At 54.1% G+C, this 17,437-nt stretch overlaps 2 protein-coding genes and 1 non-coding gene across 7 annotated transcripts in view; 2 read left to right on the forward strand and 1 right to left on the reverse strand.

Moving 5' to 3' along the window:
- Hpcal1 (hippocalcin like 1) overlaps nucleotides 1-3,091 on the forward strand; it is a 54,301-nt gene extending 51,210 nt beyond the window's left edge. For all 3 annotated transcript variants that reach the window (XM_023702412.1, XM_023702411.1, XM_004642323.2), the window contains 2 exons: nucleotides 239-344; nucleotides 2,382-3,091. In XM_023702412.1, coding sequence (XP_023558180.1) covers nucleotides 239-344; nucleotides 2,382-2,479 — 204 coding nt within the window. In that variant the 3' untranslated portion in view covers nucleotides 2,480-3,091. The remainder of the gene's footprint in view (nucleotides 1-238; nucleotides 345-2,381) is intronic.
- Nucleotides 3,092-5,144: 2,053 nt separating this feature from the next.
- On the reverse strand, nucleotides 5,145-13,154 carry Odc1 (ornithine decarboxylase 1). Of its 3 annotated transcripts, none has more exons than XM_023702414.1 (12): nucleotides 12,806-13,154; nucleotides 10,798-10,902; nucleotides 10,563-10,693; nucleotides 10,239-10,412; nucleotides 9,911-10,083; nucleotides 9,586-9,720; nucleotides 9,416-9,497; nucleotides 9,217-9,300; nucleotides 6,465-6,627; nucleotides 6,278-6,390; nucleotides 5,987-6,201; nucleotides 5,145-5,581 (listed from the first exon to the last, which is right to left on the reverse strand). In XM_023702414.1, the coding sequence occupies exons 3-12, from the start codon at nucleotides 10,662-10,664 to the stop codon at nucleotides 5,437-5,439; spliced, it is 1,386 nt and encodes a 461-aa protein (XP_023558182.1). In that variant the 5' UTR covers nucleotides 10,665-10,693; nucleotides 10,798-10,902; nucleotides 12,806-13,154; the 3' UTR covers nucleotides 5,145-5,436. The 3 variants fall into 3 exon arrangements, with proteins under 3 accessions (XP_023558182.1, XP_023558181.1, XP_023558183.1); XM_023702413.1 differs by having other exon boundaries at nucleotides 10,563-10,677; nucleotides 12,806-13,153; XM_023702415.1 differs by lacking the exon at nucleotides 10,798-10,902 and having other exon boundaries at nucleotides 10,563-10,677.
- Nucleotides 13,155-15,918: 2,764 nt separating this feature from the next.
- Nucleotides 15,919-15,983, forward strand: LOC111812912. Its single transcript, XR_002818284.1, has one exon. It is a non-coding gene; the product is annotated as a small nucleolar RNA SNORD65 (small nucleolar RNA).
- The last annotated feature ends 1,454 nt before the right edge of the window (nucleotides 15,984-17,437 follow it).

Consider the following 17,437-nt stretch of genomic DNA (forward strand, 5'->3'; position numbering starts at 1 on the left):
GGCTCATGTCCCAAGCATGTCCTTGCCGCCACGGCCACAGGTTGGCTCCAGGTCCCTAGGGACCCGTGTAGCACTAGAAGGCATAAGGTGGCTCCATGGGAGCCCAATGCAGGCTGAGCTGTGGCCCAGGGCTGTAGTAATGAGGCTGTGCTGGGCCAGCAGGGAGCCCACGAGGTGCCAACCTGCTGCCCCTTGTCCCTGCTGCCCCACAGGCCTCAGTGCCCTGTCGCTCTTGCAGGCCATCTACAAAATGGTGTCGTCTGTGATGAAGATGCCAGAGGATGAGTCTACCCCAGAGAAGCGGACGGACAAGATCTTCAGACAGATGGACACCAACAATGATGGTAGGGTGCCAGGGCCCAGGGGCACCTTTCTTGTCATGGGTACCATATTCCTGAGCATGTTGGGGGCGGGGCATGCGTGCTAGTGGCCCCTAAGTCACAAGGGGCTGGGCCTCAGGATCCTAGGAAGCTGCCAGCGCCCCTCTGTTCCCACCCTGAGACATGAGTCTCCTCAGATGCCCTCAAGTCTGGGGGACCCATCAGGAAGTACACGGCCACCCCTTCTGCCTGGACTCAGGCCACACTGCTGTGCAGAAGGTCTGGTCTTATAGCCCGGTGTGGTGGCAGTACACACCTGTAATTCCAGCACCTGGCAGGCTGAGGCGAGAGGATCAAAAGTTCGGAGCCAACCTGGGCTACATAGCAAGACCCAAGGGAGGAAATAAAAATGCTCCTTGGATTGTGCTGAGATTAAAACTGTTGCACAGGAAAGTACGTGCGGAGTGTTAAGTACGCTGGGTTAAAGGGGGAGCCCCGCGGGAAGAGCAGGGCTTCCACGCAACTGCACAGAGCGAGGGAGCGAGATCCGCTCTCATAGCCAAGGGTGATGCCACGCACCTGTGATCCCAGCACTCTTCGAGGCTGAGGTGGATCAAAACTTCTAGCAATTTAGACACTTAGAAAGATCCTGTCTAAAACTAAGAAATAAATGAAAACAGATGTAGGTATGTAGCTCAGACTAAAGTCCCTGGAGTATTGAATTGCCCAGTATATGAGAGAGAGAGAGAGAGAGAGAGAGAGAGAGAGAGAGAGAGAGAGAGAGAGAAGAGAACACTATGAAGCCAGGTGTAGCGGTACACACATGTAATCTTACTTGGGAGACTGAGGCAGGAGGATCCAGAGTTAGAGCCCCGCCCAAACCAGAGAGAGGAAAGAAAAGGGAAGAAGAAAAACAGAAAGAGAACAATCGTGGGAACCCTGTCATCACTGCTGTCATTAGCCTGCGGTCCGGCTCTTGGGTCCTGCCCCTGCACCCAGAACTCGGGGCCCCACCTGTGTCCTGGAGGGACAGCCACTGCACCAGCGCCTGCTCCAGAGTCACAGCTCTGCAGCACCTCAGTGCCGCAACTCAGCTGTCTTGTGTTTAGAGGGAGCAGGGTGGGGCACGGCGGCTCCCCGCACTAGAGGAAAGCTGCGCTTTGGGGAGACCCCCGCCAGCAAGTGGCTAGGAGCCAGTGCTCCCACTCTGTCCCTCCTTCTCTGGCTTGTTGCTGGTTCTGGGGAAGGAACCCAGGGTGGGCATACCACACAGAACTCCATCCCTAGTCTTTTATTTCTTTTCTTTTTCATTTTTCTTTTTTATTTATGTATTTGATACAAGGTCTCCCAATGCAGCTTAGACTCATAGTGATCCTCTTGTCTCAGCCTTCCCAGTGCTGGGATTACAGGTGTGCACCACCATGCCGGGTTTCAGAGGCCAGCACAGTGGGGCCAGCAGGGCATGTGGTACCAGGGACCGAACCCCGGTCTTCGCACTTGCCAGGCAGGTGCTTAGACTGCCAAGCTATCCCCTGCCCATATTTCTTATTTTGAGATAGGGTCACACCAATAACTACATTGCCAGCTGAACTCGAACTCGCAATCCTTCTACCTCAGCCTCCCTCTGCACTGAGGTTACAGGCAAGCACCAGTATGCCCAGCTTCATAGATTTCTTAAATGGTGTGGGGTGATTTCTCCGCAGATCTTCTCAGGCACTGCTGAGAAGAAACTTGATATTGCCCGGCGCTTTGCAGAGAGCAGCCGAAGCTAAAGGGGTGTTAGTGCTGTGCTGTTTTGTCTTTCATGAATGCACTAGGAGTGGGAACAAGAAGATGCAAGACGTTGGCCCCGACCTCCTCGCAGCCCCATCTTCTTTTGTTTTGGGGGACAGGGTCTCACTATGGAGCCCAGGCTGGCCTTGAACTTGGGTAGTCCTCCACCTTCAGCCTCCTGAGTGCTGGGATGACAGTGTGAACCCTCACACCGTCTCACATCCTCTCTGGAAGCACAAAGGCCCCAGAGCCCTGCTGATCCCCATGTCTGCTGTCTCTGCCCTGCAGGCAAATTGTCCCTGGAAGAGTTCATCAAAGGTGCCAAGAGTGACCCCTCCATTGTGCGGCTGCTGCAGTGTGACCCCAGCAGCGCCAGCCAGTTCTGAGGCTCGGGACATGACACTGCGCAGGGGACGCCCAAAGACCAAGGCTCATCCTGTGCTCTCAGCTTTGCTTGCGAAAGCAGACACCACCACCACCCTCGGCGGTCCCTGCCCTTTGACACATGGCCCTGCCCGGGCTGTGCCTCTCTCCTCCGCCTGACTAGCAAGCCACCCCCTCCCACCAACCCCTGGGGATGGGGCCCTGTGCAGGGCTTCCGGGAGCACGTAGGCTGCCACCGAGGTGACTTTGCACTGCCGGGTGGGGACAAAGGGGACGGAGCGCAGACAGGCAAGCCCTCCCTCCCGAGCATGGCCCACCCCCTTGTCCATCTGTGACCAAAGGCTTGCTCACATCACCTGTGGTCCTTCTTTTCACATGTAAGTTATGTGTCTGCTGGCGTGAGGTGTGACGCTAGGTCCCCTATTTAAAGCTCCTGGCCCTGCAGCATGGTCCCATGGCCCATGGCTGTCCGTGGTCTCTGCCTCGCCCACCCCGTGCCGAAAAGATGCATGCTGGCCGGGGCAGGGCCGTGTGGCCCTGCGTGCAGACAGCTGTGATCATCCTTCGTGTCGATTGGTCTGGCATTTCTGGTATTAAAATGATCAAATAAGTGAGTCCTGTGAGTTTTGTGTGTCCCAGGTTACAGCCTTTGCACCACTTCACTGTGGAAACACTGAGGGAACTCTCAGTGTGAGGATCACATCCAAGGAGGCCTGTCCCTGCTGCTGTCCCCTCCTGCAGTACCCCAGCAGGTGTCCCTGTGGAACATCTGTCCCCTGCCCAGAAGTCATACATCCTGCGCTGGGCCAACTCAGCGCACCTGTCGCTGAGGATAGGTCTTTCCCTGTCCATCCCTGGCTTCCTGGCAGCCTGGTGGTCCCTTGTGGGCAGGCCAAGAACACATGACACATCCAGGTCATGTGTTCTGCATGTGCTCAGCAGGCCTTGGGCAGGCAGCAGCCTGGTGACTGTGGTGGTTTCACACCTCTGGGGACCTCATGCCCAGTCTGCCAGGAGAATCGTGGGGCCTGGCCGGCACCTCCTGGTGATGCTGCCCCATGCCCAGTCACTGAGCCGCAGGCCAGGTGATGGGTGTAGGTTCTTGACCACACTGCCGGGCTGGCAAAGGCCACCCTGGTGGTCCTGTGGAAGGCTGTGGCTGCCATCGAGAACAGTCTGTGGATGGAGCTGGGCATGAGAGCTGTGTGTGCAGGGCAGGGAAGGGGGTGTGGGGGGTGGCTGGGCGATGGACAGATGGGTGGAAAGAATTTATACCTGAGCAAGGCTTCATGTACACTTAGCTCCTAGGGGAGAGGGCTCTGGGTCAGGCTGCGTATCCCATGGCCCCTGGCATGGGTGGAGGGGTAGATGGGCAGAAGGTGAGTGGATGATGGATATATAGGAGGCAGGTGACACCATCAGGACATGGCCCAAGATGAGCCGCCTGCCCCCACCCCTGCCCCACCACCCAAAACCTGTGAGGCACAGGTGCTAGGGCTGGGGCACTGACTGGGCTGCATCTTGAACACGAGGCACTGCTGCCCCCCAGTGGCTACATTTGGGAAGGCACCCCTCCCAGGGCCCAGCCCTGTCGTTACCTTTGACAGGAGCCTGATGGGGGGGGGGGGTACACTGCATAGAGGCCCTCCCAAGGGGCCCAGGGGGTGGACACTGCAGAGAAACCATAACTTTTTGCACGTCCATGCAATGTACTTCTACTTGCTAAATCTGGGCACCTCTGTGAGGGCACAGCTGGGCCTGCCCAGGTGAGGGGCGGTAGAGCTGCAGAGCCTGAACTGTCACAGGTATTGCACATCTACGAGCCCAATCTTACCCAGGGACCATCTGCCGCTGGCCTGGGTCATGAAGGAAACTGGGGCTTGCGGCACTTGGGGCTGACCATCTGCTGCACCCTCCTGGGAGAGGGCACCTATCGGTCCCCTGGCCCTCCTCTTACCTTGGGTCTTACAGTCCCCTCACCAAGGGCAGAGACCCTCCTGCCTGAGGGCAGAGCTGACACCACCACCCCCAACAGAATAGGGGTACCGGAGGCTGTCCTCCTGCCTAAGCCTTGCAGCCTGAGGGCAGGACCTGCACCAAGCCTCCTGTCCTGCCAGGCTCTGGCTGTTACCTCTAGCTGTTTAGCAGCTGCCAGGGGCAGGTGATAAGCAGCCTCCAGGTGGCCTCACCATCTGCCTGAACACGCCGAGCTTATCTCAGCCTGCCCACTGCCTAGCTACAGGCCCTGGGCCACCATCTGGACATGATGCCAAGGGTTGGGCCCCTGCTCCTGGCCGCTCTCTGCTGCCTCATGACTCCGTCTTCCCACGGTGTCCTAGTGCAATGGATGTTTTGAGACTGCTGGTCATGCACACAGAGCTCAGGACGTTTTGCTTTGGCTTTTGCTGCAGGGATCAGCAGAGTACATCCAAGGCCAGATGGGGAGGTGCAGATCTCCCAGTCACTGCTGAGGCCTACTTTATCGTCGGGACAGCTATGTGCGGCGTTGTGGTCCATGCTCCCACCCCCATGTGACTCCCTTAGGGCTGGTGCTGGCTCTGCATGCACTAGGCTGCACCCCATCTCAGGCCATCAGCCTCCTCAGTCTGAGGCCCCAGCGGATACCACCTGCAGTGCAGACTGCAAACATTGCTCAATCTCCCAAAATTCTTTCAAGATGCTTTATTCGTAAAACAGGTCACAACACTAAGCTTTCGGCCCACAATCCCATGACACAAGCTACAAATGCTTGCTTGGCAGCTGCAGGCCCTCTTTCGTATTGTGTGAAAGTGAATAAAATCCATATAAAACAAATATTCAAAGTTTCCATAGGAACACTGATAAGTGTGACCCGTCTCCTAGTCTGTGTGGCTGCACCCGCGCCAGCCCTACTCTTAGGAAGTCGCCCAGAACTAGCAGCGATGAAGCTGCTGGAGCCTTGCTCCGCGCTCAGGGGCGGCTACACGTTGATGCTGGCAGAGGCACGTGCCGCCGCGTGCTCCTTCATCTCACTCTCCCGGGCACAGGGCACAGGCAGGGGCCCAACATCCTGCTCCTCCGTCCCGGGTGGAAAGCTATGGCTCTGGATCCGCTGCACGAGCTGCCTAGGGGACACAGCAGGGTTTCAGTGTTGGCAGAAAGAGTGTGATACCACAGGAAGCTCCACCCCAGAACCTTCCCAGTACTGGGGCCAGGCACTGTGTGAGGAGCTGCCCAGGAACAGCGTCGCGAGTGGGAGGGATTTCCCTCGTTTCACTAGAGGCAGAATGAGTTGATTCTTAAAAGGAGCGAACACAATGCAACCAGCCTGTCTTTCTTGATAGAGGTAAGACCAAAGCCCAGGGCCTTGGGCAGGCCAGGCAAATTACTACCACAAGCTATGCCAACCTTTGAGACAGGGTCTCACCAAGCTGTCCAAGCTTGTACGTGTGACCCTCCTGCCTCAGCCTCCTGGGACACTGGGATTCCATGCACACCCAGTGCCTCTTCCTGCCCAAAACCTTGCTCACCATGTGGGTCGTGACATCACGTAGTAGATGGTCGGCCTCTGGAAGCCATTGAAGGTGGAGGCTGCAGCCACGGTGTAGGCACCCATGTTCTCAAAGAGCATCCAGTCGCCCATGTGCAGCTCTGGCAGGTTGCAGCGCTCCACAATTCGGTCTAGACCATCGCACGTAGGCCCCCAGATGCTAGACGAGTAGTGCTTCTCATCGGGCTTGGGTCTCTGCATGCAAAGGAGCAGCACAGCTGTTGGTACTGCCCACAGGCCCCCAGCCCGGGACCCCCATTGCTCGACTCACCTTCTGCAGCAGCGGCCTCACATGTGCGTGGTCATACAGAATGCAGTTGAAGGAGCCGTAGACGCCATCATTCACATAGTACATGAAAGTCGGCTCACTTGCCTCCTCCTCATCTGGAAGACAGAGCCCTCTCAGCACCAGCCCAGGGTCCACTCCAGCCCCAGAGCCAAGGCCCACACTTGCTTACCGTCTGAGCCAGCCTGCTCCTTCAGCACCAGCTTCTTGGCTATGACGTTTACCGCAAGGGTGAACGCTGATGCCACGTAGTACCTGCCGGGTTCGGCTATGATCCGTACACTGGAGTCCGCCGGGAAGCACTTGTCCAGCACGGGATTGACCACACTGGTGATCTGTGGGGAGCAGAGCAACGGGGCTCATCGAATGCACTCAGAGGGCAGGACCGCAAGTTCTTGCAGGGGACAGGACAGGATGAGGGCAAAGGACAGTGATAGAAAAACTCATGCCTCTCCTGACCTGTCCTCACTTCTGTCCCTGCTGGCAACTCCACCATCCTTTGAAGTCATGATTCCATGTTCAAGGTGCAGAAGTTGAAGTTGGCAAAAACAGGCTGACAGATAAAAACCCTTCCCCTTCCCTCTGCCTGTTCCACATTACTCTTAACAAAAGAAAATATGCACCTGCTTGATTTACAGGTTTTGTTTTGTTTTTTTAAACAGTTGCCATACATAGTCCAGACTAGTCCTGAACTCACTATCAAGCCCAAGCTGGCCTCCCTCCTGAGTGCTGATGACAGGCATGTACCACCATAACAACCCAAGCAGCACACAACACTCTCCTTCCTACAGCAGGAAGTACCAAGTCTAACAGATAACAGAGCACAGAGAGTACAGGCTGAAGCCAGCCTCCTACTATATGCCAAAGCAGCAGTTGATTCCTAGTTGGGAATCCGCTGCCAGACTTCATGGCAAGGAAAGGCTGGGTTTCAGGGTGAAATGAACAGCACCAAGTGCTGGTTTCTACAGCACAGGGGTCACTCAGTGTTGCAGAACATGGTCCAGGGGAGTGGGGGTAGGGAGTGGGGTATCCCCTTTCACTCCCCACTGAGACACTTGGAGCTTCAACTATCCAGAAGAACAAAACACAAAGCAGGGAAAGTTCAAGCAACTCCCCAGATTATCTGCTCTGCTGTTTCAAAGACATAAGACAAATGCTAATTTGTTTCACTAATACTACCAGTTTCCTTTCTTCATTGAAAAATTTGTGCCCTTTTTTTTTTTTCTTGCAGAGCCAGGGATTGAACTCAGGCCCTTGCACTTGCCAAGGAAGCGCTTATTCCACTGAGCCATCTCCCCGGCCCCTCCTTTTGTTTTTTTCTAAAATAATCTTTTTGGGCTGGGGAGATAGCTCAGTAGAATAAGCACTTGCCTGGCAAGCGCAAGGACCTGAGTTCAATCCCCAGTTCCGCAAAAAAAATAATAAAATAAAATAATCTTTTCTATCTAGGAGTAGGACGCTTTAATGCTTTGGCCATTCTTTTAAGGTCATGAAGGGCTGGAGAGATAGCTCAGTGGTCTAAAGCACCTGCTCAGACAAGCTTAGGCAAAGTGCAGGGACCACGGTTGGATCCCCAGCACCACATGCCATGGCAGTCCCGTCCCCAGAGTGGGCTGACCTGGCCACAGAAAAAAAAAAAAAAAGGTCATGATACACAGTACAGTAACCTCTGTTATTCTCCAATTATTATTATTATTATTATTATTTTTTTTTTTACAGGGTTTCAGGATAAATCCTGAGGGGATTTGACTGACTTTATTTTTTTTTTCCCAAAATTTTATTGATAAACAGCAATGAGACAGTTTCAAATCAAATCAGAAGTACAGTTTCAACAAATAACACACTGCATATATTCTTCTTAGTGGTTAATTGCTGCACAAGATGCGGACTTGAGATCCTATTTACAAACACCATTAGGACAAATCATTCTATTCATTAAGAGAATGCAACTATATATCTATCCTAACCACTTTGAATACACAGATACAAAATGGACATTCATCTGTATACCCTATTTTTTCTAAGTTCCGTTTTTGAATATTATAGGTGTGTAAACTCAGCAAAATATTCTAAAAGAGTCCAGTAGCCCATAATAGCATTGGGTCTTCTGTTTAACTGGCAATGTCAGAAATTATTCTCCAATTATTTTGTTGTAAATTTTTTTTTAATGCTTTTGGTACAGTGTCTCACTACGCAGCCTGGACTCAGAGTGATTCTCCTGTCTCAGCCTCCCTGGTGCTAGGATTATAGGTGTGAACCACCACACCCAGGGATGTTGTTATAAAACTTTATTGTTTACACAGATGTGTTGTTTATATTTTATTATCTACTTGTATTGTTAAAATAAAAAAATGGCAGGGGTCGGCCAAATAGCTCAGTGGACTAAAGTGCCTGCTTTGGCAGAGTGCAGTGGCTGGGGTTCAATCCCCAGCATACTATGCTGGCCCCACCCCCAGGGCATAGCACACCTGTAATCCCAGCTCTTGGGAGGCTGAATACAGGCGGATCACTAGAGGTCACACTACGTGAGACCCTGCAGACCTTGTACCAAATACCGAAATGATAATAATAATAATAATAATAATAATAATAATAATAGTAATAATAATAATTTAAAAGTTTTTTTAAAAAAACATTGGGCTGGGTAGATAGCTCAGTAGAATAAGCACTTGCCTGGCAAGCACAAGGTCCTGAGTTCAACTCCCAGTACCGCAAAAAAATTAATTAAAAATCATGCTGGTAGCACAGACCTATAATACCAGAACTGGGGAGGCTGATGCAGGAAAAGAGCTGAGTTTGAGGCAGTGAGGGCTACACACCACCAGCCTGAATGGCATACCCTGAATGGATACCGAAGCCCTATCTCAAGCAAGAGAGAACATGCTAGAATAGCTATTGTATCTCAGAATCTTGTTACAAATTACCTCTTCAAATTTGAGCTTCACATCCTCAGATCCAGGAAAGCCACCTCCAATATCAAGCAGATACATGTGGAAGCCAAACTCAGCCTAGAGCAAGAGCAGGGATCAGGAAGGGCTTACGCTAACTGCACCTGCAGCATGGCAAGCCAGGTGCACACTCCCATCACCACCCTCCCCCACAGCAGCCCTGGGCCAAACTCACCCCCATGTCGAAGACGCAGCGCGCATCTGTCACAGCCTGCACGAAGGTCTCGGGGTCAGTGCAGCCGCTCCCCACGTGGAAGCTGCAGGCATAAGAACAGTTTACCTTTTCACGCTCACCAGGCTAGCACCACCTGGCATCTTGGCTACACAAGGCCACCAAGACCTCACCTGACACCGATGACATCAATATTTAGCTCTCTTGCCCGTTCCAAAAGGAGTCTGCTGGTTTTGAGTGTGGCACCAAATTTCACACTGAGGCGACAGACAGCTTTGGAGTCGTCAGTGGCGATCCGTAAGACCAACCTGAGAGAGAAGAGTGTGTCCCGCATTTCAGGCCAGAAAACCTCTCAGAGTCCTACACTAAGCGGGTCATGCCTCTGAGCTCCTTGTTCACCCACTGGGGTGCTCATTTAACTTTCCAGGAAGTGGAATTCCACCTGGTCTGAGGAGAATCTACATTGCCCGCTCCCTCAGATGGAGGACAGTGACTTACTTAGCCTTTGGATGTGCCCGGGCCACTTTCAGCAGCTCAACTTCACTGTCAAAGGTCATCATCTGGACCCCACTGCTGGCTGCATACTTGATCTGTGACACCTGCTTGCAGGGGTTGGCATAGATGATCCTCTCTGGTGACACCCCGAGACTCTGTACCAGCTGGATCTCCGTCTGAGAAGGCAGAGAGGGGTTCACACTACCTGTGCATGGTGAGCAGCACCCAGGAGCCACCAGCATCTGCCTTTCCGTAGGGTACGCGGTTCCAACACAGTGCCCGCCTGCCACGGGCATGGCTATCACCCTCAAAGCCCACCACTCTCTGGTACCTTGCTCGCGCAGTCAAATCCTGTCCCAATGGCAGCGAGGGTTTTCAGGATGGCTTTGCTGTCATTGCACTTGACTGCATAGAAGGGGGTGACTCGAGGGAGAGCTTTCCGCCAGCGCAGATGCTTCTTGAGAACGTCCCCAAGGTCTGCGACATAGAAGGCGTCCTTGTCATCCTGAAAGGAGAGGGTGTCCCGCATCTCAGGTAACCACAGGCAGCTCTGCAGTATGCACCTCCCTCAGTCCCCTTTCTCAGGTGGATGTCACCAGTGACTACCATCTTCAAAAGCCCTGGTCCCACACCCAGTGCCTGGGGCCTCACTTACAGAGGATGAGACCTCATTGATCTTCTGGTCTAAGATGTCCTTGGCTGTAAAGCCTTCATCCAGGAAGCAGCAGTCAAACTCCTCACTGTGAGCACAGGTCATGGCTTCTTTACACCTGGAAAGGCAGCAAGCTGCAAATGAGGAAGGCAACTCACTCTGTGGCCTTAGCTCAGCAGTGGAGTCTGGGCCCTCCCCCTCACCTTCACCCCATGCTGTGGTGGAGCTCAGCACTCACGTGGGAAACTAAGCGATGGATTCAGAGGGACCCTTCCAGCTCCTCACAAGGCAGAGGCTCCAGGAACTCCAAGCCCCACGTCCTCGGAGCAGCAGCAGAAGTGTTCTGAGAAGAGAACGCGGGTCGACCTTCAGCCCCAGGCCACTACAGGCAGGAGGCAGGGACACCCTGCGGGGCCCCAGGACACAGCTTATGGCTGATGCCCTTGGGTCCCAATTCTCTATGTAATACACAGAGAAACAAGCAAGTATCAAAAAAACCAAGCACATATCAAAACAAGCAGCGTAAACATGTGTGCCCCAAGTAGAGACTGCTGCCTTCATAAATTTGCCTGCACTTAGCTCACAGCTGGGACGAGTGTTTTTTGTTTTATTTTCCGATACTGGGGACTGAGTCAGGACTTTCATATGGAGCTCTATCAAGAGACAGGGTCTCACTAAATTGCGTAGGTGGCACCTGACCTTATAGTCCTCCTGTGTAAGCCTCCCAAGAAACACAAGTTTGGTCAGCTTTATTTCAGCCCTGTCTCCACTCTTCGGAGACCTGAAGAGCAATACAGCAGTAGATATGAAGCAGTAAGACACCTTGCCAGTCCCCACCTCCACCCAACTCCCAAGGACTTTTCCTGCTTAAGCAGCACTGTGGAAACATCTAGACCATGTGGCTTACTAAGCACTTGGGAGTTCCAAAGAACATCCAGAGCCAATTCTGACCTGCACTGCAATACATGATACTGTAGTTGCAATTACCTAATCACAAGTATGGTACTCTTCAATCAGTAATTAGCAATACTGGGACTTTCATACCCCCATGCCAGCCCCTCTAGTAGCTGTGAATGATCACTGATCACCATATGCGAATCTTTAACTTACTAAGAAAAATAAGCAAGAACAACATGGTAGTAATAAAAGCCCGTTCTTGGCCTTCACCAATATGTGACACTGATGATGATTTTTAAAACTACTCAATTTAACCTATCCCAATTTCTGCCATCCCCCTTGGATGTTGCAGCGAGGAACACTCCTGGGACACCGGCAACAAATCCAAGCCCGCGCCTACAGCACTCGCCTGAGTCTCAGTAGGCACCATGGACTTCCAGATGCCTAAATCACCCTAGGGAAAGCCTTTCCCAGCCGCTAATAAAAAAGGCTCGGTGGTTACAGACTCTGGCTCCTGTTGACATGAATCAAAGGCTGCTTAAACGTGGAAGGCTGGAAGGCGTTGTTTCTTTGGGAAAAAACCCACCACTTAGTACTCTGCTGTTCTGGATCTTCTTAAAGCTTTACCTGAATAACTCACGAAAAATTTTACTTTAGCATATGACCTGGTCTCCAAGGCAATTAGCATAAGCTGGTATGCTGGAAAGGTCAGGAGGGCATTTAAACAAATACTTAAACCTCAAGAGTCAATCGAATTCTGCCCCATTTTAGGTCTGAATGAAGCAAGCCAACACATTCTTTGTCTTCCCCAGACATTCCTGGGCGCCTCTCCACACTCATTTTCGCCATCATTTAGAGTTCTGCAATCGCACAATCAGCCTCTTCGGCAAGCCCTCACAGCTGGCTCTTGTGTGCACACCGATTCGCAAGGCAGGCTTTCTCCTTTGTGGGTGGGGGTATGCTTGAGACAGGACCTACGGTGTGTAGACCTGGCTGGCCTCGAACTAGGAATGATCCTCCTGTCTCAGCCTCCCCAGCCCTGGGACTACAGGTATGCACCACCACACCTGACTCCTTATGAGAGTCAGGCTTTTTTCTTAAATCACTAAGTCAAAGAGCCTTTAAGTAAACCCTTGTACCCACGGTGGGTCATTCCCACTCATTCAGTTCCTTATGGGCTATCTTAAGAGTTACCTTCGCCCATCGGTGTCACCTGCTCCGTGCACACAGCAGAAACAAGCACTGAAAACAGCAGGGATCCAGAGAAAGGGGTTCCAGGGGTGGCGAGGCCCTGCAACCACGTGTCACCCGCCGGCCCGCACACGTGGCCGCCACCCGCGCCTGCTCACCTCTCAGAGCGCCGGGCCACCGCGGGCCGGCCCCATGGACGCGTCGGAGCCGGAGCCGGGACGAGGCCGAGACCGCGCCAAGCTACAGCCGAAGCCGAAGCCGAAGCCGAAGCCGGAGCCGGAGCCGGAGCCGGAGCCGGAGCTGGAGCAGCAGTAGAAACAGGAACAGCACCCGGGATGGGACGACGCCCCCGCCGCCTCGCTGCGCCAGCCGGAGGTGCCGGCCGGAGGTGGCGCCGAGCTGCTGCCTGAGGACTGCCGGAGGCGACGGATGCAGCGACTGACAAAGCCAGCAGCGCCGCGCCGCTACTTATACGCCACGCGCGTCGCCATGGAGACACACCAGCTCAAACCAGCCGCGATCGGTTCGGGCCGGGAGGCGGGGGCGGGGCGGGGGCTTGGCGGCCCGCGGCCCGGGCCGGACGCAGAGGCGGGCGGGGCGCGACGAGTAAACGTCAGGTCCCCGAGCGCGCCGCCCCGCCGGCCTGCCCTCTCGCGCCCTGGGACCTCCGGCCCCGCCCTGGTGCCCCACTCTGCGCCCCGCCCAGCCCCGCGGCCAGCCGGCGCACGCGTACAGGCACCTTGCCGCCCGGGCCGGCCAGCCCGCACCCGCGCACGCGCAGCGCGCCCCTAGGCCCCGACCGCGGCTGTGTTCCCCCGCAGGCGCGCCGTGCTGCATCCCTGCACCTCCCTCGGTATGAACATCTGCAGCCACGTAAAACTTTATGTTCTCTTTGGCATTCGGCGCCTGATGCTCCGGGGCAAAAAACGAAATCACGACTGTGAGCTGAGTTCCGGGGCGCATGAGCCACGTAGACGCGATGGAGCGGACTCTGTACCCTGCAGCCCGGCACCTCTAAGCAGGAGACAGGCTGGAACCGTTTCCGGTGCAGCGGGCGCCTTCTGACTGGAAGCGGGGAAGAAGTGCACAGGGTCCCCGCACGGTGGCCAAGAGCTGGTGGATCTCCAAGTTGCCCATGGTGGGCCCAGAGTTGTTGCAGCCCTCCTGCCTCAGCCTCCCAGAGCCTTGAAGACAAAATCCAGCTAATGGGCTGGGTATGGTGGTGCATTCCAGTAATCCTAGCATGCGGGAGGCTGAGACAGGAGGATCACAGTTTGAGGCCAGCTTGGGCTACATAGTATTCCAGCGAGCCCCGGGGCTGGGGGTGCCCAGCAAACAGGCTATGATGCAGCCTAGGGCGTGGTGAGGTTAAAGTGTAGGTCTAGCCGACCTTGCAGGAGTTTGGGGTGCAGGGGTACCCTAGAAGAGTTCAGCAGCTCCTGGACCAGTCACCATCCTTCTCTGGGCCTCAGGCCCAGGGTCTTTACAGCCACCCAAGCTGGGGAAATGTAGAAGACCACCCTGATACCCCACCGGGCCCGGGGCTTCGTTTGAATACCAGTGTCATGTACATGTCTGTGAAAGAGGGCAGGAGCCATCTTTCCCAAACCGGGCAAGGCTTCCACAGAAAGGGAGCAGGCAGAGTCCTAAAAGCGGCCACTGGTATCAGGTGCCAAGGGCTAGGGATGACGAGGGAGTTGGGAGTGGGCTGCACCCTGACAAGCTTGATTCTTCCCAGGGCAAAGAAAGTGATAGCCCCAGCACTACTGCGCTTATTCTTTCGTCTTGCCCGGGAGTTGAACCCTGGACCTTTCCCTAAGCTGAATCCCCAGCCCTTTGTTTACCTTTACTTTGAAATAGAAGCTTGCTAAGTTGCTCAGGTTGGTCTTGAACTTGGCATCCTCCTGCCTCAGCCTCCCAGAGTGCCCAGGGCAGCTCGTGTGTAGTGTATGGGGCCCCTTGGCAGTCTGGTGGGATGGTGAGGCCATGTTAGCCTTAGGAGATTGGCTAGAACAAAGTAACAAAGGTCTTGAGCGCTGGCCAGGAAGGGGAACCAGGGCACAGGAAGGAGCCACAGGTTTCCTGGCTCACAGGCTTGGCAGGCTTGGGCTGGAGAATACCTGGCAGCAGGTGTGCGGGGCAGCAGGCTGAGTCAGATCAAAGATCCCAGAAGATAACTCCAGTGGCTTAGCCTGGCCTGCGTCAGGTGCAGGGCTTCCTTGTCTTTCCTCAAGCGTTGTTTTTCCTCAAGTGAGAGCGCCCCCCCTCCCCCGCCTACTTTCCCTAAGGGAAAAGCAGTGAGAACTGGGGGAGTCGCTCAGGGACGGGGGCACCCATGTGTGCTGGGGCCAGACGCTGGCCCCTGGCCCAGCACTGCACAAATCAGAAAAAAGCACCACTTCACATCCTTGCCAGGTGGATGATTGCAAGCCATAAAAGTTACTCGGATGGAGGGGGACGGGGCTGATACGGTTTTGAGATCCAGTGTCACTGTGTAGTTCAGGCTGGCCCTGGATCCACAGCACTCCTCCTGCCTCAGCCTACAGGTTCACAGATGTGCGCCACCACACCCAGCCCTTCTTTTCTTTTTTCCTGAGAGGGCTTGTTAGTCTTTAGTGATTACAGGTCTGGGGATTTAGCTGAGCAGCTGAGCAGCACAGCACCTGCCTGGCAAGCGAAAGGTCACGAGTTTGATTCCTAGTACAAAAAAAAAAAAAAAAAGAAAAGAAAAGAAAAGAAAAGAAAAGAAAAGAAAAACCTGGTACCTTTAGTGATTACAGATTTAAGGAGTCCTGCTTGCACAGTGGTACAATATTCAGCATGGAAGGCTTTCTGGAATGTGAGTTTGTGTTTTACCTACAAATCCACAATCACATTCTGTCTCACTGAATTTTTTTTTTTTTTTTTTTCTTTCTCAACCTCCTTTCTTTCTGTTCTGGGAGTTGGACCTACGGCCTTTGTGCCCAGCTATACCCTCAGTCCTTTTTTGGGGGATTAAAATCTTTTTTTTTTTTTTTTTTTTTTTTGAGACTGAGTCTCAATAGTTCAGGCTAGCCTCAAGTCCCATTGATCCTCCTGCCTCAGCCTCCTGAGTGCTAGGACTGTAGGCCTGTGCTACCATGCCCAGCTTGAGATAGGATCTTCCAAATCACTAAGTCTCCTAGGCTGGGGTCGAACTTGTGATCCTCCTGCCTGAGCCTCCCAGAGTGCTGAGATTGTAAACATGTAGCACCAGTTCAGCACCAAGTTTCTTTAGAAGTATCCAGAGATTGAGTGATAAAATCACCAAGACTAGCTGGAATTACCGGCAGATTGGTAGTGGTGAACCTACTGCAGGTTTCACAAAAATTAAAAAAAAAAAAAAAAGTATCCAGAGAGTTGGCTACAGTGGGGCTGACAGCTGCACAAGCCCTTTGGAAGTTCCTTCCTGTCTGGGCAAAGGCCTCCCAACTCGACACAGGGAAGTGACAGGCATGGTGTGCCCGCTCACATCTAGATGTGTGACAGAAGCTGTGTCCTTGGCTCAGGACTCTGGCCTCCCCCCGGAGTGGTTTGCAGTGTTTCCGAGGGCCAGGCTTCCTTCTCTGTGAGGCTGAAAGTGACTGCCCGTGTCTGAGTGCGCACACACGCCTGGGGCAGGGAAGGCCCCACGGAGGGTGGGGGTGGGGACTGAGCCATGGTGGCATCACCCGTGCTGCATTGCGTGGAAGGGGTGGGAAGTCACCTGGCGTCACAGCCCCGCCTGGCCCAGCCTGGGTGGCTCACAGGGAAGGCACAAGTAGAGGCCAATGCCAGTGGCCATGCAGGCCACTGCGGACAGCAGCCTCTGTCCTGGTTCATTCTGCCAGTGGCTAGTGTCTGGCAGCACCTCCTCCTCCAACCCCAAGGGTGCCTGCCTGGATTCCCAGTATTCCAGGAAACTGGAGCAGGAGGATCCCAAGTTCTAGCCCAGCCTAGGAAACTTAGCAACTCACCAGACCCTGCATAAAAAATAAAAATTAAAAAAAAAAACCAAAACGTGGCTGGAGATGTGGCTCAGTGCAATGTTGTGGTTTCCCACCATCTTCCCACCATTGCACTGTAACTTCTTCCTGATCCTCCCTAGCCCCGGACAGGCATACAGAGGTCCCTGAGGCTGGGCACAGTGGCTTCCTGGCTAACCCTCACCTGCCCTCCTGCTGGTGCCTGCAGTGTGGCCTCCTGGGTGCAGTCTCTCCCACCTTCCAGTGACTCCCGGGGACCCAACAAGTTGCAGCACCTCTACCGCTGGGTTTGCCGCTGCCCCATTTCCGTGGGGCCCCACCCTCGTGGGCCTCACCTCTGCAAGCCCTGCGGCAGGGAGGATCCCTGCCTTCTTTCCTCCCTTCCGTGGTGGGAGGGCGAGGAGCAGCGTGTGGGGCCTTGCACAGCGGAGGCTCACAGGGCAGGCAGCTGCAGGAGCTTGGGGTGCTCAGTCTCCCCGCCCTCGAGGAGCTCATTGTCCACAAGGAGGCCATCCTCAGGACAGTGGCCACCCTCAGGACAAGCCTCCACCCTAGGGACTCCACATGTCAGAAATGGCTCAAGAGGCAACTGCTTGCCTGAAATGGCCAGCACTCGGGAGGCTGAGGCAGGATGATCGATCACACGTTTTGAGTCCTGGCTGACAAATTAGTGAGACTCTGCCTCAAAATAAATTAAAAAATCAAATAAAGGACTGGGGTTGGGATTGATCCTCATAAACCCTACCCACCTCATCCCCCTAAAAGAGAGGAGGGAGAAGGAACAGTCCGGTTCTTTGCCAGCTCCTG

This window comes from Octodon degus, unplaced genomic scaffold, assembly GCF_000260255.1.
Source record: "Octodon degus isolate 3935 unplaced genomic scaffold, OctDeg1.0 scaffold00151, whole genome shotgun sequence".
NCBI lineage: Eukaryota > Metazoa > Chordata > Mammalia > Rodentia > Octodontidae > Octodon > Octodon degus.